The sequence below is a fragment of the Drosophila erecta genome, unplaced genomic scaffold, assembly GCF_003286155.1.
Source record: "Drosophila erecta strain 14021-0224.00,06,07 unplaced genomic scaffold, DereRS2 tig00000055-arrow-pilon, whole genome shotgun sequence".
Classification (NCBI taxonomy): domain Eukaryota; kingdom Metazoa; phylum Arthropoda; class Insecta; order Diptera; family Drosophilidae; genus Drosophila; species Drosophila erecta.
The window spans coordinates 939,564-962,057 of record NW_020825200.1 but is presented as its reverse complement, the minus strand read 5'-3'; the positions used below and the strand labels follow the sequence as shown (position 1 = coordinate 962,057).

General features: G+C 48.4%; 9 protein-coding genes and 1 long non-coding RNA gene across 13 annotated transcripts; 5 read left to right on the top strand and 5 right to left on the bottom strand.

The window, feature by feature from the left end:
- Positions 1-113: 113 nt before the first annotated feature.
- LOC6542349 (cytoplasmic protein NCK1) lies at positions 114-7,657 on the bottom strand. 3 transcript variants are annotated; one of them, XM_015159765.2, is made up of 6 exons: positions 7,119-7,657; positions 3,484-4,150; positions 3,030-3,234; positions 2,298-2,643; positions 1,747-2,196; positions 114-1,635 (listed from the first exon to the last, which is right to left on the bottom strand). In XM_015159765.2, exons 2-6 carry the CDS (start codon positions 3,920-3,922, stop codon positions 1,426-1,428), a joined length of 1,650 nt encoding a protein of 549 aa, XP_015015251.1. In that variant the 5' UTR covers positions 3,923-4,150; positions 7,119-7,657; the 3' UTR covers positions 114-1,425. The 3 variants fall into 3 exon arrangements, with proteins under 3 accessions (XP_015015251.1, XP_001968220.1, XP_026834609.1); XM_001968184.3 differs by having other exon boundaries at positions 3,484-4,001; XM_026978808.1 differs by lacking the exons at positions 3,030-3,234; positions 3,484-4,150.
- Positions 6,548-7,039, top strand: LOC113564081. The gene is made up of 2 exons (XR_003407772.1): positions 6,548-6,705; positions 6,799-7,039. It is a non-coding gene; the product is annotated as an uncharacterized LOC113564081 (long non-coding RNA).
- A 69-nt stretch (positions 7,658-7,726) lies between the features above and the next one.
- LOC6541314 (RCC1-like G exchanging factor-like protein) lies at positions 7,727-9,306 on the top strand. The gene has a single exon (XM_001968183.3). It carries the CDS (start codon positions 7,792-7,794, stop codon positions 9,190-9,192), a length of 1,401 nt encoding a protein of 466 aa, XP_001968219.2. The 5' UTR covers positions 7,727-7,791; the 3' UTR covers positions 9,193-9,306.
- On the bottom strand, positions 9,293-12,561 carry LOC6542718 (integral membrane protein 2B). The gene is made up of 3 exons (XM_001968182.3): positions 12,292-12,561; positions 10,111-10,822; positions 9,293-10,049 (listed from the first exon to the last, which is right to left on the bottom strand). The coding sequence occupies exons 1-3, from the start codon at positions 12,397-12,399 to the stop codon at positions 9,910-9,912; spliced, it is 960 nt and encodes a 319-aa protein (XP_001968218.1). The 5' UTR covers positions 12,400-12,561; the 3' UTR covers positions 9,293-9,909.
- Positions 12,562-12,787: 226 nt separating this feature from the next.
- Positions 12,788-14,057, bottom strand: LOC26526950 (cleavage and polyadenylation specificity factor subunit 4). Its single transcript, XM_015160096.2, has one exon. The coding sequence runs from the start codon at positions 13,906-13,908 to the stop codon at positions 13,030-13,032; it is 879 nt and encodes a 292-aa protein (XP_015015582.1). The 5' UTR covers positions 13,909-14,057; the 3' UTR covers positions 12,788-13,029.
- Positions 14,058-14,286: 229 nt separating this feature from the next.
- LOC6542624 (post-GPI attachment to proteins factor 2) lies at positions 14,287-16,008 on the top strand. Its single transcript, XM_001968181.3, has 2 exons — positions 14,287-15,283; positions 15,342-16,008. Exons 1-2 carry the CDS (start codon positions 14,653-14,655, stop codon positions 15,476-15,478), a joined length of 768 nt encoding a protein of 255 aa, XP_001968217.1. The 5' UTR covers positions 14,287-14,652; the 3' UTR covers positions 15,479-16,008.
- A 40-nt stretch (positions 16,009-16,048) lies between these two features.
- Positions 16,049-17,061, top strand: LOC6543178 (post-GPI attachment to proteins factor 2). Of its 2 annotated transcripts, XM_001968180.3 has the most exons (3): positions 16,049-16,756; positions 16,818-16,978; positions 17,037-17,061. In XM_001968180.3, the coding sequence occupies exons 1-2, from the start codon at positions 16,126-16,128 to the stop codon at positions 16,952-16,954; spliced, it is 768 nt and encodes a 255-aa protein (XP_001968216.1). In that variant the 5' UTR covers positions 16,049-16,125; the 3' UTR covers positions 16,955-16,978; positions 17,037-17,061. The 2 variants fall into 2 exon arrangements, with proteins under 2 accessions (XP_001968216.1, XP_026834373.1); XM_026978572.1 differs by lacking the exon at positions 17,037-17,061 and having other exon boundaries at positions 16,818-16,994.
- Positions 16,965-18,029, bottom strand: LOC6542840 (peroxisome assembly protein 12). The gene has a single exon (XM_001968179.3). The coding sequence runs from the start codon at positions 17,915-17,917 to the stop codon at positions 17,024-17,026; it is 894 nt and encodes a 297-aa protein (XP_001968215.1). The 5' UTR covers positions 17,918-18,029; the 3' UTR covers positions 16,965-17,023.
- A 7-nt stretch (positions 18,030-18,036) lies between these two features.
- LOC6542813 lies at positions 18,037-20,708 on the top strand. The gene is made up of 5 exons (XM_001968178.3): positions 18,037-18,523; positions 18,577-18,723; positions 18,777-19,755; positions 19,820-20,053; positions 20,107-20,708. The coding sequence occupies exons 1-5, from the start codon at positions 18,167-18,169 to the stop codon at positions 20,541-20,543; spliced, it is 2,154 nt and encodes a 717-aa protein (XP_001968214.1). The 5' UTR covers positions 18,037-18,166; the 3' UTR covers positions 20,544-20,708.
- On the bottom strand, positions 20,620-22,481 carry LOC6542298 (probable ATP-dependent RNA helicase DDX28). Its single transcript, XM_001968177.3, has 2 exons — positions 21,529-22,481; positions 20,620-21,461 (listed from the first exon to the last, which is right to left on the bottom strand). Exons 1-2 carry the CDS (start codon positions 22,405-22,407, stop codon positions 20,712-20,714), a joined length of 1,629 nt encoding a protein of 542 aa, XP_001968213.1. The 5' UTR covers positions 22,408-22,481; the 3' UTR covers positions 20,620-20,711.
- Positions 22,482-22,494: the final 13 nt, after the last annotated feature.

The window sequence follows — 22,494 nt, the reverse complement described above, 5'->3', positions numbered from 1 at the left end:
GGATTTTCCTGTTTCAAATCGGAAGCTTCTCCTGACTCCAGGATGGAAACGCCGACTCCAAAAAGTATGCTACTGATAGTGATTCCAATGGGTAAGTAACAAATAGCAGGTCGTTTGTTTTATTTGAATGTATTTTTATTCATTTCCGTTTCGGTATAATTTCTAGTTTGTTCTCTTCGTCTTTAGTACTAGTTGGTTTAGCAATTGTTTAAATTACTATAAATTATTTAAGTTTTATGTTACGTAGTCGTATAATGTAGATTTATAATTTAAAAATTCGCGTGTGAAAGAAAAGTCAAGTCATTTAACTGGCAGCCACTCCTTTCTATCGTTCCGTTCCTTCGCTAATTACTTTCCTAGAGCTAAATAAACACAAAATAATAATCGTAATGGTAATAATAAACAAATAATAGCAATAATTGAAAACAAAAGTTAAAGCTGGAATCGCTGCGTTCTACTATCGTAATAATAATCGTAAATAAGAGTACACGTATATCTAGAGATGAAAGAGTGCCTAGGTTAGCATTGCATCAACTGTACAGTATGGCTTATACGCGTATAAGTCGCCGCCCCTCTCCACGCCAGCAAACGATTAGATTATGTTTATAATAATGCGGGGAGCAGACTCCGCCCGGAGATATCAAGTGTATTTGTTTTGCGTGGTTATGTCGTAGTCGATAATTAAATGGATAAATAACAAAAATGACTGTAGGAGCGTATTCCTCACTCTGGCTTTGTGGGTTGAGTGTCCTGGATCCAGGATCAGGATGTCTCACCTATGTATGTACATACACGAAATCGATATCTATGCGGATTGGTTACGATCGTACACATTTTGCTTATGGTAAACGCGGGGATAATAGACATCATATCATATCGTATCATATCATATCTCATATCTCATATTACATGTTCGAGTGTTCTGATTAAAAGCGGCCTCTTTTCTCTGTGTACATAGGGAAGCTACAACTTTGCTTTAGAATATAGTATAATATGTGCACATGTACGGTATGTAAATATGTAAATGTATTGCATGTTGACATCTAGATTTGCTCAAATCGAATCGAATGCAATTATGAGTTCTTGAGTTTTTCGTTTCTCGTTAACATAGCCAATGCGGTAATTAAGCGGTAATTTAGTTAATTCAATTATATAAAAGTACAAAAAGGTCCTTTGGCCGTGGCTATATGTATGTACGGGTCGCATTGAACCAACCGATCTATATACACACGCTGGTCTGATCTAATCCAAAACTGAGTCCATAATTGAATATCCAAACCGAACTACGTTGAACTACACGTCGCGCTGAGCTGAGCTGCCTACAAGTTAGCCTTGGTATATCTTTGTGTTGCATATGTGTGTTGTTGAATACGGGTAATATGAATGCTGAGATGCCGCTGCTCTGGTCCTGGCCTTTCACCCTGCTTACGTGCCATTGGCCTTCGGCAGCGATCGCACCAGATACAGCTTTTCGCCCTGCTTGTTCGTGTAGATGGGCGCTCTTTGGTAGTGATCGACCAGTTGGTCCAGCGAGTGGAACTTCCTCTGCCCAATGCAGTACATATTCTGCTCCACGTGCACGCGGAAGTGCTTGTTGCGCCCTGGGGCCTTCAACGAAACCGAATAGTCACCCATCTGCAAGAAAGAGAGAATTCGTTAACACACCACACCATTCCATAAAAGTTACAAAACAAAATAATTCATGGGGAATTATGTTGTGGCACTTCAATTACGGATTCCACTCACGTTAGTCTCACTGTCTCTGATGAGGAAGTCGCCATCGTGCCCGTGGCCGTTGAGCACCGTGTCGCACTGGCTACGGGTGATGGCGCCATAGTACCACGACTTGCCCGCCAGATTTGGCCGCTCAATTGGCTGGCCGGAGGATTGCGCCGCCGGCTTATTACCCTCATTTCGTCGCTCCATGGAGTCACCTCCTCCGCCGCCTCCTGCTCCGCCGTTACTTCCTCCTCCGTTTCCGTTTCCTGCACTGGCACTCGTGTTACGATAGGGCGTGGCCAGGTAGTCGTTCAACTCTTGGAGATAATTGCGTGGAACTAAACCGACTTGGCCCTGATTGTTGCGAGCTTTGTACCAGTCTGGATCGGAGGCGGGCCGATCCACGATCTCCAGGCGATCGCCTTTCTCGAACGAGAGCTCCTGGTCGTTGTTCGACGTGAAGCTGTAAAGGGCGACCTATATTGGTGAAAAGAATTGTTATTACCATATATAATCTTGATGAGAATGGACTCATTCTGAGAACACGTCCATGCTCTATTATTAACTCGTACACTCACCACAATATCAAGCACGTTCTCGGCCATGGCGTAGGTGTGGATCTCACCGTCGTTATCACAATCCTCCGTTGTGTAGTTGCTGGGGAACCAGCCGACGGAATTGCCGCTCTGTCCACGCCACCATCCGTCGTTGGACTTCTCCAGGATGAGGATACGCGTGCCCTTGGTTAGCGATAGTTCATCGGGCTGCTGGGCCTGATAGTTATACTTGACCACAGCCGTTCCGATGGCCTCTGCGGGATCTGGGGGCAGTCGGCGCGACATGGTTGGACTCTCGATCTGTCGCGAGGGCGAACAATTGGGCAGCGTCTTCGATCCGGAGCCCTTTTTCACCTTCTTCTTAATGCTGCACAGAAATCATAAATCAAAATATTCAGGTTCAGTATTGGGATGATGTTTTTTCGGTTAGATTTCATTGGGGGTTTTATGTTGGGTTAGACTAGCCCTAGTTGGTTTGGGTTAGTGGTTAGTGGAGCTTAGGTTTTAAGGGGCAGGGGCTCGACAGACAACGAAATCAAAACGAATTTGTTGTTTTGAAATACAAAATACAAAAGCCGAAAGCAGTTATAAGTTAAATTACGATAACCAAAGCAAAAGGTGGAGGCGGGTATTTGAACGCGATACAGATACATCTACGGATACGGATACAGATACAGATATAGAGGGCTTAATTCTGCTGAAATCAGAGCAAGAAGAACGCTTAGATTTAGTCGGCCCAGGAATCTGACGCACCTGTCGAAGAGCGAGGGTTTCTCCTTCTTCACATAGTTGCTGGGCACGTAGCCGGACTGGTTGCGGCTGTTCTGGACGCGCCACCAGTGCTTAGAGTCGTCTAGCAGCAGATAGCGCTCGTTCTTGCGCAGATCCAGCTCCTGGGCACCTTGCGCCGCATAGTCGTACTTGGCTACCACGTAGCAGACGTCGTCCTGAGATTTGCCTGCGGGTTGGATAACGGAAGAAATTAGTTTGGTTCGGCTCTTAGAAAAGTACCAAGTGCACACACAGTAAGAAAAGCAAATTGGACCAGAATGAACCTCAAGTTCCGTAGCATAAAGTGATTGTTAACGGTGCAGCATTCGTATCTGTCGACCGCTGCACCGTTTACAAACAGCTCTACGAATCCCAGATCTTTATACTAAGCCCAATGCTCTTCTCGCTGTGAGGCTACTGTGCTGCAGTTGCTCACCGTGCTTCATGTTGCCCGCCATTGATTGGGTTCCAGCGTTGCCGGCGGCACTGCCACTGGAGGAGTTGCCGCTACCGCTTCCGTTGGCGCTACCGCTGCCGTTGCCGCCGCAGTCGAGCGCTGGCTGGCCGAAGGTCACACTTTTGTGCTGGGCGCTGCAGGAGGAGGCGGTGGACAGGGTGCGGTGGTGGTGCAACTGCTGTTGCTGGGAGAGCGAAGAGTGGCGCTGGTGGTGGGCAGGTGAGCCGGGAACGGGCACAGGCACCTGGGGACGGTACTGGTAGATCTGATTCTGGTTCTGGTTCTGATTCTGGTTGAGATTCAGATTAAGATTCTGGTGCTGCGGCAGCTGTGGCGGATGCTGCTGCTGCGGATATTGCTGCGAACTGGCTGAGGAGTCGGGGATGTTGCGCACGAACCGCTGGGGGTGTTCCAACATTCCAGACTGGCTGCTCCTCCACCGCGGGGGGATTCCTGCTCCTCCAGCTGGGACTGCCCTGATGCTCCTGGTGCTGCTCCTGGAGGCAAGAGGCGGTGGCTCAGTGTTGGTGGACTTGGAGTTGGGGTTGGAGTTGATGAACAAGTCTTTGATGGTTTGGTTATGTGTTGCAGTTGCTCGCTGGCACTCTAAGCTTGCTGCAAATCGCCTCTAGCCAATGCATAATTGCTGTGGGCGTGGTTTCAAGGGGCGAATGGGCGTGAGCGCGGGCGGAAGCGTAGGCGTGGCAACGTAAACATAAGCAACGCAATAACATAAGCAATGAACGAAGAAAGAAAGAAAAAGAGAGCAAATGATATATGCAAATTAGGCTTAATTGTTTAGCACTCAAGAAGCTAAAAAGCGTGAAAATGATTAGCTTAAAAAATACAATGCAAGTACTCAAACACGAAATACCGAATAGGAAATCAACTCAAAATTAGCCGAGAGATGAAGGTTTGTTTTTGGGGTCAGCGAGCCGGCGATGAAGATGAAGATGAATGAGTGGAGTGTTTGTGTTATGATGATCATGATGATGTTAGTTTGAGCGGGAGATGGATATGGGGCTGAGGGATCTGGCCATTCCAGTTGTGGGGCAATTAAAATCTGTGCAAGTGAAAGTTGCCTCCGCCTGACTCCACTCAATTGAATCCAATTGCCAGGCGAACAAATGAGTGGCCATCGGGTACTGATTTGTTCACCGAGGCTGCTGGCTGGAGAACCAGAGACTCGAAATCCGGGCCATTTCAGGCCGAGAAAGACACAGAAATCAACTGAGACATTCGACCGCAATGAGTCACGAACGGGAATGGTCGGCGGTATTGGGAAATTGGTTTCTTGGCCGAGATTCGCCGAGTGACATAAGGCAGTTAGCGGGCGGCGGAGAAGGTTATTCCGGCCAGAGATCTCTAGAGAGGCTTCCCGAGTTCGTTGGCCAGGTTGGCCAGCCAGCAAAATCAAAGTCAATGTCATAGCCGCGGGCCATCTTTGGATAATTAAAAATCAATAAGTGTGGCCCACGCCGAGAAAAAACACTCAACTCGGGCTTTGACTCTAGGCCAACTTTGGTTTCCCTTTTCTATGATTGTTAGATCATACCCGAGAGGCTGAGTCAGCTGAAAGTGTTTCCGAAAGCTGTATTATTCAATACATTCAATTCTTGCAGTTCTGCGCAATACCTATTAGCAACTGACCTAGAGTTTCCTTAGAAATCCGTATATAACAAATCTTCTCCGTTGAAATTCCAGTCGAGCTGTTGGAATCGTTGCCATAATAATTTCCATGTGATAACGAGTGCTTTTGTTTATTTACCATCGATTAGTCAAAGATTCTTGCGTTAGCCGAGATACGGACGAGCTCCTGCTCAACTGAAGAACTGGTCACAAAGTGATTCACTTTTCGCTGCTACTGTTTGCGTTTTTCCCTACTTCTTGAGCGGAGAAAGCGGGAGTGGAACCGTAACCGTAGCCGTAACCAAACCCAGATAGCACGGAGAAAGAACCCGAAAAAGATTATGTTTGTGCCAATGCTCGAGTGATAAGGGGGCGGTTCGGTTCGGTTGTGTTAGGTTGGGGACTTGGTAAACATGAAACGCCTGGCTGGCTGGCTGCCAATGAACTGAAATGCACCACCGTTGGATTCGGATTGGTGTTTGGATTTCCTTGGCTTGGCGATTGTTTTGTTATTGTTTGCGCTTGCATATGCCCACCAGCCGAGACATTGACATTACACTGCCTATAAAAGCCAATGAAATCGGAAGGAAACTGAATTTGATCATCTGTTTGTGAATTTACTGATAAGATTGGGTTTTGTTAGGGCGGAGAATAAGTGAAATTCGTTGGTCTTATCATGAGAAATGATAAAAAAACATAATACGTGTGCTACTATCCGATAAGATTCACTACTGTTGGTGCAACAACATTACAGGGAATAAAGGAATATACATACATATGTATATTTTTAGGAATTCCACTGACTTTGCCAACTGTGAGTGATATGATTTCTGCTGTAAACATGACTAATGTGTCATGATTTGTTAGATTCCTGTATGACATATATGTTTTTTCCCGTGCACTCGCTCATTGTTTTCTTGACAGCAGTTCGTCTTTTCGCTGAGGGAAAGAAAGAGTTGCACGTGCTTGGGGGACAAGCCCACAAGTTTATGAGGCGGAAAGTTTGTTTCCCCCGGTTGTGTCTGCGTATTGGTTGAAGATCGGTTCCAGGCGAGGGAGTATAGCCACTGGTCCCCAAGAAAAGCCATCACGAACAAATTGGTGGCCCCGAAATGGGAGCATTTGGGCCTATAACATTGAGTTACGACTTGGGTGGATGGGGCAGGCAAGGAGGAACTGAAAGTGGGGCACTCTTATCTGGATCTTGGGGCGTGGGAGGCAAAGGGCAGCCTGTTTACATAAGATCACTCATTCAGCGGGCTGAAAGTTTACTCCCGAGTTGATTAAGTAGATGCATTTGCTGGGGAATGGGATTCGAATGGGGTTTCGTTTCGTTTTCGGTTTTGTTTTTTGTACTTTCTGGCTTTTGTTGCCGAGGGAGTTTGTGACATTTGCCGGCCGTTTCGTTCAGAGATGCTGCGCAAAATCTCAGCGAGGTGGTGGCTTTTTGGCAGCGAGAGGGTGGACTTCTCGTCCTGCAAAGGATGGCAGGACTCGAGGCCAGTGTTGATAAGAGTACCAGCTCTTGTACCTGGGATAGGCTTTTGAAAAATACAAGTACCTATTATAGAGGTATTTGAGTAACGCCCTAATTTTAGATCTAACTACAAACTACTCATATTTAACGACATTTTTATGTTTAATCTATTTCCATGTTCATTCAAGACGAATCCAACCCATCTGGACAAGGAAAAAGGTACTTATTTAGCTCTGCAATTTGGGAGCTCTGCAACACTGGCATTTCGGTGGCACAGTTAGCCGTAAACACGACCATGGTTACCCAAAAAAAGGTGATGGGAAGCGGAGGGTTAAGGGTTGCTGCACCGCCCACTGGGAGGGTGGTGGACCGAACCAAAGGACTCAACACCACCAGGTGACGAGGGCGAGAGACAGAGAGAGAGCGCAGGTCAAGAGAGGGAGAGAGAGCCGAGAGAGATTCGAACAGGAGCTAAAAAGGAGCAGCCGAATATTTTGTGTGTACCTACCGGAGACGAAGCGGTTGGACTGGCAACTCCTATATTCCTCCTGGATCTCCTTATCCTGGCACTCCTTATCCGTATCCGTATCCTTATCCGGGAAGTCCTAGACCGTATTTCTCAGCCTTAACCCTTAGCAATCCTCAGGATTTGGGACAGGAAGACATGGGCTAAGACACTGCTCCTGGAACTCCTGGAACGCACTCTATTTCACTTCCACTTTCCACTGGGCTATTGCACTTTACACACACTTAAAACACAACTTTAATTATAATACACCTAGCCGTTAGTGTGTGTGTGTGAGTGGGGCGGGGGTGAGCGTGTGTGTGTGTACATATGCTGCTGCCGCGATTGAAAAACACACAAATCCTGGCAAATAAACGCTTTTCCACGCTTCTGATCACCGCACACGTTAACTACGTTAAGTGGCAAATTGTTTGCACAATTTTGCAGCGCTCCCTTGCGGTTAACTAATTAAATTTTAATGATTTCGCCGGAGCCGTTTCTTTCACGTCGCCCATCCGATTTCGATATGCGGAAGGCGATAGCGATTGACCAGGACTAGGGCTGTCAGGTGGCCAGGCAGCGGGGATTTCTCCGCGAACTATCGATATATACTTTACGCCCTCTGCAACACTTGTCCGGTCATCGAGGCTATCGATATTAGGTGGCGTTATTTGTTATGATTTTTGGTTGCACGGTTTTTATCCGGAACACCATGCTGAAAACCCGGACATTCGTTCTCTGCATCAGCAGATCGTACACTGCCAAGGCGAAAAGGACTGTTCTGGCGCAGGACAAGACGAAGATCAAGGAGTACTCGCCGAAAACGATGGATAGCCATGAGCACCGAGTCTACGTGTGGGGCTTTCAGGAAACCGGAGCCCTCGGCATCCAAACCAACGTGAAGAAGGCCAAGGAACGCTACACGGAGATGGTACATCATCCCACCCGATTGCAGTTCTCCAACAACAACGAAATCACGGACGTGGCTGCCGGCTACGGATTCACCGCATACGCCGTAAAAAGAGATGACGGAGAGACGCTTTTTGGCAGCGGTTTGAACACTGACTCCCAGCTAGGCTTCCAGGTGAAGGGAAATCCCTATGATCCAGCCAACCTGGATGTGATCATCTATCCCACAGCCATAAAGCTACCGAGAGTCCAGGGAGAAACTGATGACGACATGCGTGTGAAGAGCATGTCGGCGGGTAGAGCTCATCTGGTGGTTCTGACACAGAATGGAACCATTTTCACCCTAGGAAACAATTCTTACGGCCAATGTGGACGCTCCATCATCGAGGAGGAGCGGTACAGCAAGAGTGCCCTGGTCCACAGGATATCGCAGGAAGACATATGCGGCAAGGAAGATGAAGTGCTCCAGGTGGAGTGCGGCCAGGATCACAGCATGTTTCTAACCAAAAAGGGACGCGTTTACACCTGTGGCTGGGGTGCGGATGGACAAACAGGGCAGGGAAACTACCATACCGCTGGGCAGATAACCCTGATTGGAGGAGATATTGAAAAGGAAAAAATTGTGAGGCTCAGCTGCTCCTCGGACTGCGTTTTGGCCCTCAACGAGGCGGGCGATGCCTTTGGCTGGGGCAACTCGGAGTACGGACAGCTAGATGACTCTGAGCTGGCCGAAACCCAAATAAATATTCCAAGAGCTCTCAAACTAACTAAGTCCATCGGAAAAATCAAGGATGTGGCTGCGGGAGGCTCATTTTGCATGGCTCTCAATGACCAGGGTCTGGTGTACACCTGGGGCTTTGGCATCCTCGGTTTCGGACCCTTCGTGGAGCAAACATCCAAGCCACAGCATCTTTTGCCGCCTCTATTCGGTCGCAATGACTTCAGCAACGAAACCACTGTGGTTTCCATCGGATGTGGAGTATTTCACATGGGCGCCGTCAACTCGGACGGAGACCTCTTTATGTGGGGCAAGAACAGGTTCGGGCATCTGGGACTGGGTCACAAGAAGGATCAGTTCTTCCCCTTCAAGACGGCCATCAATGGAAAGGTCACCAAAGTGGCCTACGGAGTGGATCACACCATTGCCTTGTGCAAGGCGTTTTTCTAGATTATGCTGTTTGACTTAGGTTAGTTCATTTAAAATACACTCTAGTCGCAAGTACCATTGCCCATGGCAGCCCAACCCATAACAAGAATAAAGAGAACTGTTAAAGATCACAAATTCGCGTTTAATACATGTAAGTAGTTTTAAAGAACATTTAGATTAATTTATTTGTTTCTCTGACGCATGCTGATAGTTTCCGTTCCACTTTGCTTTCCGGCTGGTTTTTGGTTTTGGTTTCGCTGTAAATAGCTTCGATCTGAATCCGTTCTATACATTAATTGTTGGAATAGTTGAAGAGCGTATATATAAAATATGTACTTGGAATGCCGCAGTGTGTCTGTGCGTGTGTACCGATCCGTAATCTGATCCAATCTCTTCACATCCTTTTTAACCCGCACTCGAGGCTAATACATTGAACGTATGTATTTGTCACAATTTCGTCGATCGCTTTTGATTGCGTTCTAGGTACATTTTCGTTACGCTTCTTTACTAGGGTCTATGACACGCTAAACTCGCTTGGCCAATGATGATATATCCACCCGGAATGGGGTGGGTGTCCTGCTAACCAGTGGTAACCAGATTTAGACTTGTAGGCATGGCTCTTTGAAGTTCGAACAGGTCTCCTCGCTCCGCTAAATGTATAAATTGATTCTAAGTAATAATTTGTTTAGGTTTTGTATTCATATGGGTGTTGTAGCTTAAAAGATCCTCCTCCAACGCTCAGGCATGTTGGTTAGCCTCGTTGGCCTCGTAGGCCTCCACCTCGGCGATATTGGCCAGGTCGTACTCGACGACGCCCTTGCCCATGAACTCGGCGTACTTGGCTGACTCCGGCAGCGGATCAGCCGACCTCTTCGAGACTGCAATGGGTCAAGGAATGGATAAGTAAAGTTACGTGCAACTGTAGCCACAAATACTCACCGCCAGAGACGAACTTCTCCATCATATAAACCTTCATATCGAAGCATTCATTGGCAATCCGCTCCGAGATAAGCGAGACATCAGTGATGCGGGGCATGACCACGCGCATCTGTCGCCGCACGCGCTCCGTATCTATGTTGTAGTAGCCAGTGCTCATCTTCTTCATGAGATCCACGAAGCTGGTCGGGGGCAGGGTCGTGTCCCGATCCAAAGGCATGATGAAGCACCGCCCGGTGGTGGTGTCGATGATGGCCGACTGGTTCTCCTTGAAGTCGTGCATGAAGCGACCTCGTCGTCCATCCTTAAAGTCTGGAACATCCACCCGTGCGTAGCCGTCCTCATCGCTGTCGCCATCCAGTTCGACGTCCTCGCGGAAGAAGCTCTCGTCCAGCGATCCCATGTTGGAATTTGGTTTCGCGAACTCCGGCAGCAAGGAGCGCCAGTTCAGGGCGAACGGGTCTACGGTGCGCGGGTACACCCGCGCCATCTCCATCGTGTCCTCCGGATAGGGAATCTCGCACAGGGCATGGTAGCGCATGCTGCTGTGCGAAGGAGCGTATACTCGGTACAGGGTCCATCCGCCCAGGACACCCAGGAGCATCACGACCACGGCGATCAGGAACAGCAGAAAGGACTTGAGGCAATGGTGCTGCGGCCGGTTGAAGACCATGGATTCCGCGTCGGCTTCATTGTCGCTGTAAGCGACCTTGGGCTGTGCGAGGAAAATTGGGGTTTAAGCAAAGGGGATTTTAAAATTGGGACTCCTTTAGGAGTCACTCGCAATTTCGAAGGAAAAGTACTTTTATTTGTAGTCTAACGTTATCTAATTATGAAATTTATTTAAATTAGCGAAATTTTATATTTGTTTGCTTATCAGCCAGTCGTGTTTCAGTCGAAGTTTCGAAGGAAAAGTACTTTAATTTGTATTCTAAAGGTATCTAATTATGAAATTTATTTGAAATGAGCGAAATTTTATATTTGTTTCCTTATCAGCCAGTCGTGATTCAGTCGAAGTTTCGAAGGAAAAGTACTTTTATTTGTATTCTAAAGTTATCTAAAGTGACCGAAATGTTATATTTGTTTCCTAATCAGCCATTGTTTCAGTCGAGTCATAAAAACGACGACAAGTCGTTGAAAAATACAAATGAAAAGCACTTGAATGTTGACTGAAATGTTAATAGTGTATATTGCACAAGTCTAAATTTGCTGAATATTATCATACACTTATATTATCTGCCAGCTCAGACGCATACAATTATTGCAGTGTTTCATCTTTTTCCATAAACAATTCAATCTGCGTGGCTTAGTTTACTTTGACTCAGAAGATACGTCGTTAGCAAGAGATTGCTAATGTGGATCTGCCTTCCACAAATTAATTAATTTCCCTGCCACAAATTAATCAATTGAAAACATTTGCATGCACTAGAGTGGACCTTATTTGACCAGCTAGTGAATATATATTAATCTATATTCTGTATTTTGTATCTCTGTATTTATGAATCGTAAAAGTTCAAATTGCACGATTAGTAATATCTCCGCAGAATGCAGTAAACTGTTGACTGTGCGAATCGTAGAAACCCGATACAGCTCGCAGATGCGCAAATGGGCTGGGAGGTAGGTATGATTAAGAATATGAGGCTTATGACTGCCAGCTGATAAGACACAACTTTCTATTTCCACTCCGTGCTCGCACACAAATCGAGGCCAAAGTGCACAACGTCAGCACTCAAAAGGCTGGAATTGGCACCGAAAGTGGCTTTCCCCAGTCGTCAGGGGCAATCTCCACCAGCAACAGGAAAACCCTCCGCGCTGACCTCGGGGAGCGAGCAAGTCCTTGGCGGGGAGAGCCCAGGAAAGTGAATGGGCACACGTCACTTGGAGTGGAGCAGAGTGCAGAGGGCGGAGGGCAGAGGGCGGTGGGCAGAGGGGGGCCACAAGGACACCGAGGAGTGCGGAGCTTCGGCGAGGAAAAATCGATGGCGAGCTGCAGAGGCTGTAGTTCGGATTCCGAATCGGATTCCACCTGCCCCCAGCGCCACCCACTCATCACGAAACTTGTGGCTCTCGGGCCGAAGGACATGGACGTGGATGTGGACATGGCGCGAGGGGTGGACAAGGACACAGAACGATTGCGCAAAAATAGGGCCACATCTCGCAGATGCGACGCCATGCAAAACTCACTGCGATTAGGGAGCCATGGTGCATGAGGGCCTCGTCGTTGAGGTTCATGGGCAGGGGCACCTTCTCCTGGTCCGTGGGCTCTCCCCGCAGTTTTCCAAGAATTGTCATGGCTGCTCGACTGTATTCTGTATTCTCGACGACTCCGAACGACCACTTTGTTTGTTTTTACTAAAGATGTAGTGCGCAATTGTTGACGAGCTGAAATCTCGATCCAGACGACCCAGGGTGACCAGTTCTCAGTCGCGGAGTTACCCCTCCGAAAATGTGGCCAAAAGTAAGCCGATTCTGGAGTGGTTGCGAACTCGGATAAGACGATTTGCCGCCAGAAATTCAAAACTGAATTCGACTAGGAATTTAGTCCTACAAACAGAAATATGATACTTTTTTTGAAACACATCAAATGTATTTCGGAGTTGTAGTTCAATGTAAGGGGGAAATGGTTTTTAGTTAAAAACCAAAACAAACATCTAAATTCCGTTCCAAAACAAACTGCTTTACTATTATTTTAATGGAAGTTTATTTCGCTGATAACACAATACGTTCTACTGGCAGTTTTTGGGGCATTTTCGAAAATGCAAGCGAGTTTTCTTAACATACACTTTAAACACAAAATGATTAAAACGTTCACCTGCGGCAGTTAGGATCCTACGACCTCTGGACTACACAGCGGTCCTTACAGACCCCTTTTCGACCTTTATTTCTGAACTCTTACAGTCTAATCATACAGAGCAGAGCGTCCTACTTATGACTATGTTGGTTGGAGAGAAAGGCGAGGTGGCCTTTGGGACACTTGTTCGCGTAGTGACCCTTGTTCCCGCACTTATAGCAGGTGATCTCCTCCAGAGGTGTGGGCACCTTGACGAACCCGGAACCATGCGACTGACTGTGGTGATTGGATTGAATGTCATCGGCGCCCTCAGAATGACCGGAGTGTCCAGAGTACCCGCCGGAGTGGTCCATAGCGTTGATATTGTTGCGGTGCTCCAGGCTGCCCACATACTGCTTGCACGAGTTGGCCTTGTGGCCCACTTCGCCGCAATAGTGGCACGTGGGCAGTTTCTTGTGCAGCTGATCCTTACCCAGTTCCGCCAGTGGGGGCAGCTCGAAGTGGGGATGCATGTGCTTGCAGGACGGGCCCTCGGGGCAGAAGCCCGCCAGATAGTCCATGCACAGGACACGCCGCAGATGCTGGTGCCGACAGTGGGGACCGTGGCGGCAGAAGCCTCTTTTGTACCAGGGGCAGTCCTTAACCTTGCTCTGGGGGTCGATGTGCAGAAAGGGGCACTCTTTGTTGTGGCAGGCGTTGAACCTCGAGTAGAAGTAGCACTCGGGCATCTTGGTCATGTCGTACTCGTGCAGAAACTCGCACTGGTCCCCCTTTTTGCACAGTCCTCTCAGCCAATGCTTGCACACGATCGTCCTGTCCCCGCGAATGTGTCGGAAGGGGCAGGCACTTCCCTTGTCGCACTCCTGGCCGTTTCTGGTGATGAAGTTGCAGACCGCCGCAATGGACTTGTCCATGCCGTAAAAAGGCAGCGGAATGGCGCCCACCTGCTCGATGAGATCCCGCTCCGCCTTGAACTGCAGCCCACTCACGTTGGCCAAAAGGATGTCCATCTCTGCCGGACTCGTGGATTCTCGGATAGATGAGGATGCTTAATAACCTGGTAAACAAAGTAGTTTCCCTTATTTTTTTTTTGCGCGTGTTTTGTTGTTTCAGTGCGAATAGTGCTGACACGCAACCGGCGTTATCGATATCGATAGTTGGCAAGGTATGACAGACATAGGCCGTCTGGCTGTTTAATAGCCAAATTTAGCAAATAATACAAAAATTTTATGTATTTATTATAAGCTGTTTCTTTATCTCTAAATTTGTGTAATTTTAAGTATATAAATAAAAACACTTTCTTATGAACTTGCTTAAATCAACCCCCTGTAATAAGAAATAAGATATTTAGCTATTTAAGTCATTTCATATTGGCCAGCACTGTTGGCGGCTAAAGCATTGCATGGAAATTAAGTATCCGCCCCGTTAGTGTTGATGATAAAACGGCTTATCTACAATTAGGCAGGACGGTTTCACAAATTGCACTTACACAATAGCACGACTTGAAGACTTTTAAATTAAAGCATTGAGCTGTGATAAATTCGATAATCAACCACCCCCGCTGCCAGAGGTCGATAGTCAGCTGGTATCGATCACTTGTTTACAACTTTCGCAATGTTTACAACGTAAGCAATTCGCGTGATAAGCTATTAGTTAACTTGGGAGCGAGGAACTGAAAAATGTGGAGCGAGCGCCGCTGAAGGAACCACCCAACCAACCAAACACCCACGTAGTCCACCCACTCCAAAGATCAAATGCTGCCTACTTACGAGCGTTTCAGTGATCCCAAAAGCGTTCTCTTCCGGCTTCCCTTCGCGAGATTGGCACTGGTGGCTCTCAGTTTGCCCCTAGGAGGCTTCTTCTTCTGCGTGATTTGGTCTCTGACCTTTGACTTCGTGAGGAGCACCTACACCCACTGCGATGTGACCAACTATCTGCCCTCCGTCTCGGCGGCCATTGGGAACTATGAGCCCCAAAAAACCGTCTGGAGACTGGCCATCTTTCTGCATTTACCACTCCGTTTGGCAGTGGCCAAAATCTATTTGGAGCACTACCGAGAACACATCCGCCGGAGCAGAAGATTGCTGGGCATCCTGGCCTGCATCTTGAACGTGGTGGAGGATCTGGCCCTCTTCTGCTTGTCTTTTTGGACCTCTGCGGATCACTACGAGACTCACAGGAACGCGTTTGTGGTGTTCATTGCCTGCTCCGAGTGCTATATGTTGGTTTCCTACCTGCTGAACAGGAATATCCGGAAGACCGTGCTCTTGCCACACGAGGAGAAGTCGCTGAGGTACAAGAGGAATCTGTTCTTGGTAAATGTGATGGCCTTTGGCATGGCAGGATACTGCTTCGTGAGGCACAATTCACATTGCGAAGCGGGAGGTGAGTGGGAATCCGCTTAGACTCCAATATTGCGATCCTGAACTTTTTATTCTCGTAGTCTACACATTCTTCGCGTTGTTCGAGTACATCGTAGTACTGACCAACATGGGCTTCCACATGACCTCCTACTGGGACTTTTACGCCCTGAACGTGGTGTGCGATTCCAAGCACGGTCTTTACCTATCACAATCGTAGGCCAATGCAATATATCAATCCCAGCCCACGCCGCCATTTCAGCCAGCCAGTCGTCCTCGAGTATTGTGTACATACGCGGTATTAGCTTAAGCTCAATGTTTACTTAATTTTACCAAAAGGAAATTGCTTACGAGGGATTCCGAGAGGAAACGATTCAGTATGACAGGATCTGATGCATACACACGCTTTTAGCTTTAGGCTCTAACACGATTTTACACCTAAAGGATCTAGTTTAATTCAAACCGAGTTCCATCATTATGTAACGCATTATTTATACACATGCTCAGTAAGGAACCAGACTTTAATAAGGTTCTATTTTATACGTTCTGAATTAGCGATTGGCTTTAATGTTCTAACTTTTTATTCTCTAAGTCTAAAATTGTATTTATTAGAATTCAGATTAATGGCGAATTTGAACTTTTTAATTGCTTCTAAATCTTTTGATACCTGTGGAACAGTTCTCAGGTCTTTTAGTCAGCTATAAAAATTTAAAATCAAGCACAATGTAGTATTGTTGGGCTTATAGAAAATTTGATTGTCTTAGTTTTAAATGTCACTTATTGAGTGTCCTACTTTGTCTAGAGGGATAACAGAAATCAAGTGTAGAGTTGCCCTGACCGACATTTCGTAGGATTTGCTTCATTAAAATGAAGCTTTTGCCCAGCTCCGTCAAGGATTTGCAGGCGAGGTGGCATTTCCCCCTCCCAGTTGGTCCGCTTCTCGCACTGGGGCTTTTGCAGATGCCCGTTTGCATGGCATACAACCTGGTAATGGCCATCACAACGGACTTCCAGACCACCACGTATACCTCCTGTCAAGCCTTCAACATATTTCCCTCTACATCAGCGGCTGCCAGGTCTCAGCACAAAGTATGGGCTCTGGCTTGCTGGATGGAATTCCCGTTTCTCGTTGCCAGTGCATGTCTGCAGTTCCGCTTCTATCGGAGGAATCTGCCCAAGGCGGTGCGGAGTTTCGGCTGCCTGATGGCCATCTTTATGGCTGTCAGTAGTTCCAGTATGCTGCTATGGGGCACCTTTGCCCAAGCAGATGGTGACTCATTGCTGCACACAGCCATCGCCCTGTCGCTATTCGTATCGTGCGCCATTTACATGGCAGGTTCCTTTGTGTGCGCCAAGTACTATATGAGCGAAAGGAGTGGACAGCGGCATGAGGAACTTTCCTTGCGGCTGAAGAGCAGCCTGGTGCTCACCTACTACGTCTGGGTGGTGGTCATGTGGATCTTTTACTTTTTACACCAGAAGTTTTGCTTTCCCTTGGGTGAGTAGAATCTAATCGAGAGAGGAAATGTTCATAATTCTAATGCCCGGATCCAATGCAGCGTACTCCGTGTTCGGTATGGGCGAGTTCATATCCTGCGAGTGCTTCTGTATTTATCTGTGCATGGCCTACTTTGACTTCTACCACGTATACATATGCTACGATCAACGTTTGGGATTCTTCCTCAGCGAGATGTGAACAGTTCCCAATTGCTTATGAAATGTATTAAACAACAACATACAAAAAACACAAAAAGATTGCTTAACGTTACGTCTCGTAGATGCGCACCAGGTCGTCCAGACTGATGGGATACTGGGTGACTGGGCAGGTGCCGTGCTCCTTCATGTGGCTAACGATGCACTTCCAGCAAAAGACGTATCCGGACACAGAGCAGGCAGTGGGCGTCTGGATGGCCAGCAGGCAGACTGGGCATTCTCCCCTCTGGGGAAGGCTTTGCTGCACTTCCTTGGGAAGCTGCTTTCTTGGCATCGCTTCCGGATTAATCAGGGTTCCACCTACTTTGCGTCGCTGGTCGTTGGAGTACCACCACTGGACAAACTGGAGGAAGAAGGCCAGGACCTCAAGCATTTTGAGCACCACGTAGGTCCACTGATCCTCCTTGGGAGGTTCACTTGGATAGCGAAGGGTCAGGCCCAACAATCTGAAGATGGGCGAGTGGTTTGAGGCGTACTTCACGAGATAAAGGAATGTGTGTACCGCCTTGGCGGCATGGAAAGCATGGAATGCGCTTAGGAGTCGTTGCTCCCAGGGACTTGTCTCCTCGTGCCTGGTGATCCTGCTCCTCAACTTTCGCTCCACGTAAGGCATGAAGGTTAACAGTGTTGCAGAGGCGAGCTGCTGCCTGCGGTTCAGCAGGTCCCCTGTGTTTGTGACCGTTCTCTGCAGTCCGTAGAAGCTTTCCCCGAAGGAGGAGGCTCTCTTTCGCAGATACAGGTACTGCAGCAGCCAGGTCAGCAGCGGCGACAGCTCCTCCTGAATCCTCAGACTCCCCCAGAGTTTAAAGTCCAGGCGCAGTCCGAAGTAGTCGAATATCTTGCTGAGTGCCGGATAAATCAGGTTGTCCAGCGTCTCCGCCGCCGAAATTTCGAAGATTGACGGCACATTCTGGAGGTTCTGGCGCACATTGGCGGCTTCTGCCATTGTTGTTTATAGTATTTAAAGGAAACAAATAAGTTCGAATGCAATTTGTGTTGTTATTCTTATCAGTACTGGTTGATATCGGCTTTGGCTTGAAAAGAGTCGGCTGTTCATCAATATATCGATAAGTCGCTGGCACCATCGATAGTTTTGTTAATAATCTGGCGAGATTTGTTTATCTTATGGTGCAGCTACATTGTTTATTTACCAACTGATACAAATACATACATTTATGTGTTATATACAACCAAGATGAAAACCTCTGGCGTCGGCAATCCTGACGAGCTGAACAAGTCGTCGCACAGCAAGGTCAGCAAGAAGTCCACCAAGTCGCGATCCAAGTCGGCGAAATTGGAGTTGACTGGGAAGAATTCCTTATCGGCATCCACATCATCCTCTTCCGCATCCGCAGTGAGCGGGGGCGTTGCGGTGGGCAGCCTGCCGGCCACGCCCACCCACCTAAACATGGTGACAACGCCCACCACGCCAACTTCCAGTCTGGGTAACTACAATCTCTTTGACGCCTCATTTGCGGTTGCAGGAAGCGGTGGGCACGGACTCGCAGGCGGCATCGCGGGCGCAGAAGCCTCCGGCAACTCTAGTCGAATGGTAAGAACACCACTCTCAAGGGACTCTCATAGTACCAACGGTCTTTACTTTAGGGTCATCAGAAGAGCTATGCTGGCTTCGATCCGCGCAGTATTAAGATATTTTGGGAGCAGCACGACCAGACCGATGTCGAACTGTCCCAGGATGTTTGCGCCCGTTTGGCGGAAGATGCCTCCTACAAAGTCTGGGAACTGATCAATGTATGTCGGCCGTGTTACATCTCTTTACTCTCTCTAACCTCCCTGTTTCTCAGAATGTCAAAATATACTCTCGCCACTCGGGCGGAGTGGTAACTTACGATCTGGTGAACGAAGTGCTTAAAGATGCCGATGTGCCGCCCATGCTGGGTGCGATGGACAGCGATTGGGACCGGATCGACTATGACGGCAGTTTCTACTTTCACTCGGACAAGATCTTCGAACTGAGCGCGGAGTTTCAGAAGGAAATTAATCTGTGCACCCCCGATGATGCAGACTTTCAGAGCATCTGTCCCGTGGAAGATAAGAACACGGATCAGCTAAGACAGTGCGTCCAGAGTCTGGTTACGGCAGCGCTTTTCGCGGACAGTAAAACCCAGACGGCCGCCGTGTGCCATGCTTTTCAAACGCCCCTGATGGGATCCATCTACCGAGTGATAGTGAGTAAGATGGTCCAGTTGCTGGCCTTTAAGCAGCAGGACCAATTGAGCCAGAGATGCTGGCGACTGCTCCGTGCATGCAACTACAACGCCACTGCTAATCACAATGCCTGTCGGCCGGAGTACTTCAACCTAGCAGAGGTACTTGTCAGCCAGCTAATGGCGCCTTACGAAACCATCAAGGCTCCACCGGTCGACCCAGTTCCAGGACAAACAACCTCTATCAAAATGGAGTTTGAAGAAGAACTTAAGGTTGAGCCCGAACAGTGTCATAATCCGGAAACTCAGGAAAATCCGGATGTCATGAAGGTAGATAAACAGGAGCAGGATCCGCAAATGTTTACGGGTGAAAACACCACGGAACACACAATCTACAAGCTGCAATCGGAGGAGGAAGAAATGAATCCCCAGCCGGAGACAGAACACCTGTCAAGTTACTTTGCCAGTCCAGTCGGAAGTGGCCTAGTTGACGAGTTGTGTGAAACTATAGGACAGCTGTCATCTCAAAGTGGTTACCTGCAAGCAGAGTGCCTGTTTTTGATCAAAAGACGCCTAGCGAGATTCTTCGAGGGCCGCCATGTTTGCAGTGAGAGAGGTAAAGCATTAAGCACCTTACTATTTGTTAGCTTGGATCCTAATATATGGATTTCTCAATTAAGACTTTAGCTACATCAGTAGAGCAGTGCGTGGTCTTATTGCCCTGGGAGAATATGCCTTTCGTGAGTTTATTCCGTACATCTACAAGCTTAGCGTCGAGGAAATCCCGGATAGTCTGTGGTCAGATCTAGCACCGGCTGCCATTTTCCTGGGCGGCCGAGATGACGTATACCTGTATGAGTGGCTGGAGCACGGATGCGGTGCTGCTCTGCAGCCTTTCCTGGTCCACTATGCGCGTAAGAAACACCAGACTTTTCCATGAAAAGCTGTTAACTAAAAATAATTGCAGGAGCCTATGAAAAGATGGTAACTAGGCGGTATGTGAAGGCCAAACAACCCGCTTACAGGATAGAATCAGTGCCGGGAGTGCGTCGGCTGGAATGGAGTACCCTTGCGGCAGCCATGTGTCACGGGGACGATCCCAGCAAGGCACTCAAACCGAAGCCTACTCTCAGCGAGGCTTTCCCAGACCTCCAGTCACCGAATCTTCAGCTCAACTGCGCGGGCAACATCCGCTTTAAGTTCGCAGGCTGTCGCCCGGTGCTGCTAAAGCCGAAGGTTTCGACTGTTCCTCACGCGGCAGATTCGCCTTCCTCGACAGCGAACGGCGGTGCGGGTGGCGGTGCAAGCTCCGATATCCTGATCGCCAAACGAAAACTCTTCAAGCCGCTGACGAACGTGAGAAAGTGGTCGCCCATCAGTGGCTATCACTACCTGAGGATATGAAAAGGGTTTAGAAAAGTATTTTAAGACCTTTTGGAGGTCCAGGCGGAGACCTGGGGATCTCAATAAAACTCTTCGTTTACTTTAGTCTTGCTCTTCGGTCTTATGAAAGGCGAATTGGATTTTATACTGATACAACTTTACTTGCGGCGATGCATAAAAGAAACAGAACTAAAAGGCTTCTTCCTGAGACGACTGTCCATTTTGTGACCCCAACGGCGGCAGGGGCATTCCGGCAGCCTTCATCTCAGCCACAATCCGCTTGTTGATAATGTTTCGGATGTTGGCATTCACATTCGGCAGAAGCCCACCTGTGCGTGCGGCGTGTTCAATCCGCTGGACGACGTCGATTTCGCGGCGCGATGATATCAGGTTCGTGACTAGCGCCTTGTCCATGTTGCCCACTCGCCCGATCCTGCCACATCGATGGATATAATCGGAGACATGGAGCGGAAAGTCAAAGTTGACCACATGTCGTGCTCGGGTGGTGTCCAGACCACGACTTCCCACATCGGTGGTGGAGAGGACGTCGCAGTGACCGTTTTGGAACTGCTCGAAGCGTCCCAGACGGATCTTCATCAGCATGTCTCCATTCAGATTTAAGCAGTTCACTCCGCTGTTATTCAGGAAAATGGAAACGAAGTCACTTGTGGTGGATTTGTTGCTGAACACGATTAGGGGGCGACGCTTGGCAAGATCATGCTTCACGAGTGACAGGAGTGTGGCGGGTCGATCGGCCTTTGACATGCGCAGGAACTTCTGCGTCACATGAGGCATCAGACGGTGCAGGTGGGGACTTACCACCTCACGGATGGTGTCCACGTCGATGACTTTCTGAAGGATCTCCCTGGTGTTCGTGGGCATGGTGGCCGAAGCCAGGATCATCTGCGTGCCAGCATCTTCTTTTTGCACCAAGTGGAACTAGCGATCAAGAAAAATAATGAAGCTAATGAAAGCTGTTTTTTGGGAATCCTCAACGAAGACTTACGGGAAATCTCCTGAGGAAATAGGTAAGTTTGTCCGTGAATGTATCATCCAGCAGAGTGTCCGCTTCGTCCAGAACCAGGTGTCGAACCTGCTCCATGCGGTAGATGCCAGTGGTCACAAGTTTGCTAAGTGCGCCCAGAGTGGCCACCAGTATGTCCACCTCCTCGAACTGTGGGTTCATCATGAGCTGCTTGGTATTGCCGCCAAGTAACGATTGCACTTTGAGATTGGTGCCTTGGGTAAGCTTCTCCGTGACTCCAGCAATCTGCGTGGCTAGTTCTCTGCCGGGAGTGAGGATCAAGACACGTGGAGTGTTCAGTTTTCGCTCGCCGACCACTTCCCTCTGGAGGAGCTTGTCCACGATGGGAAGGAGATAAGTGAGGGTTTTTCCACACCCAGTTTCAGCGGCAATCAGGCAGTGCTCCTTTCCATGGACAATGGGCAGTCCCTGCTTTTGGATTCCCGTCAGTAGTTTGACGCCCAGCTCGACTCGCAAGTTCTCTAGAAGTTGTGGATGAATGCGCATCCCCGTGCTCTCCAGGAACTCATCGACGGCCTGCATTTCCTGCTGCAGTTCCTCACCGCGCACGCTGGCGTTCAGAATGAAGAAGTCTCCCTTGGATTTGTTGTGTAGCCAGCCCTTGGAGGCCAGCGAAAGGCTCCCAAACTTGGCATCTGTCCGCTCGTATCGGGTTAAATCGAACTGGCTTCTTCTGCAGGAGATTAGGGGCTCCTCCTTCTGTTTTTTGCTCTTTTCCCTCGATGGCTTTGCCTTTGGGGGCTTCGTTTGCGTCTTAGCTGCCGTCGCCGCCGCCGCTGTGGCATATGAAGCCGTATGGCGGGAGGTTTGCACCCGCAGCACCACGGACAAGTTCAGCATGCTTCTGGGATATTATTCAATGTTTTCATTTGCCGGCAAGTCAGCTGTGCCCAGGCATACAAGTGTTGGAAAACGCCCATCGAGTTC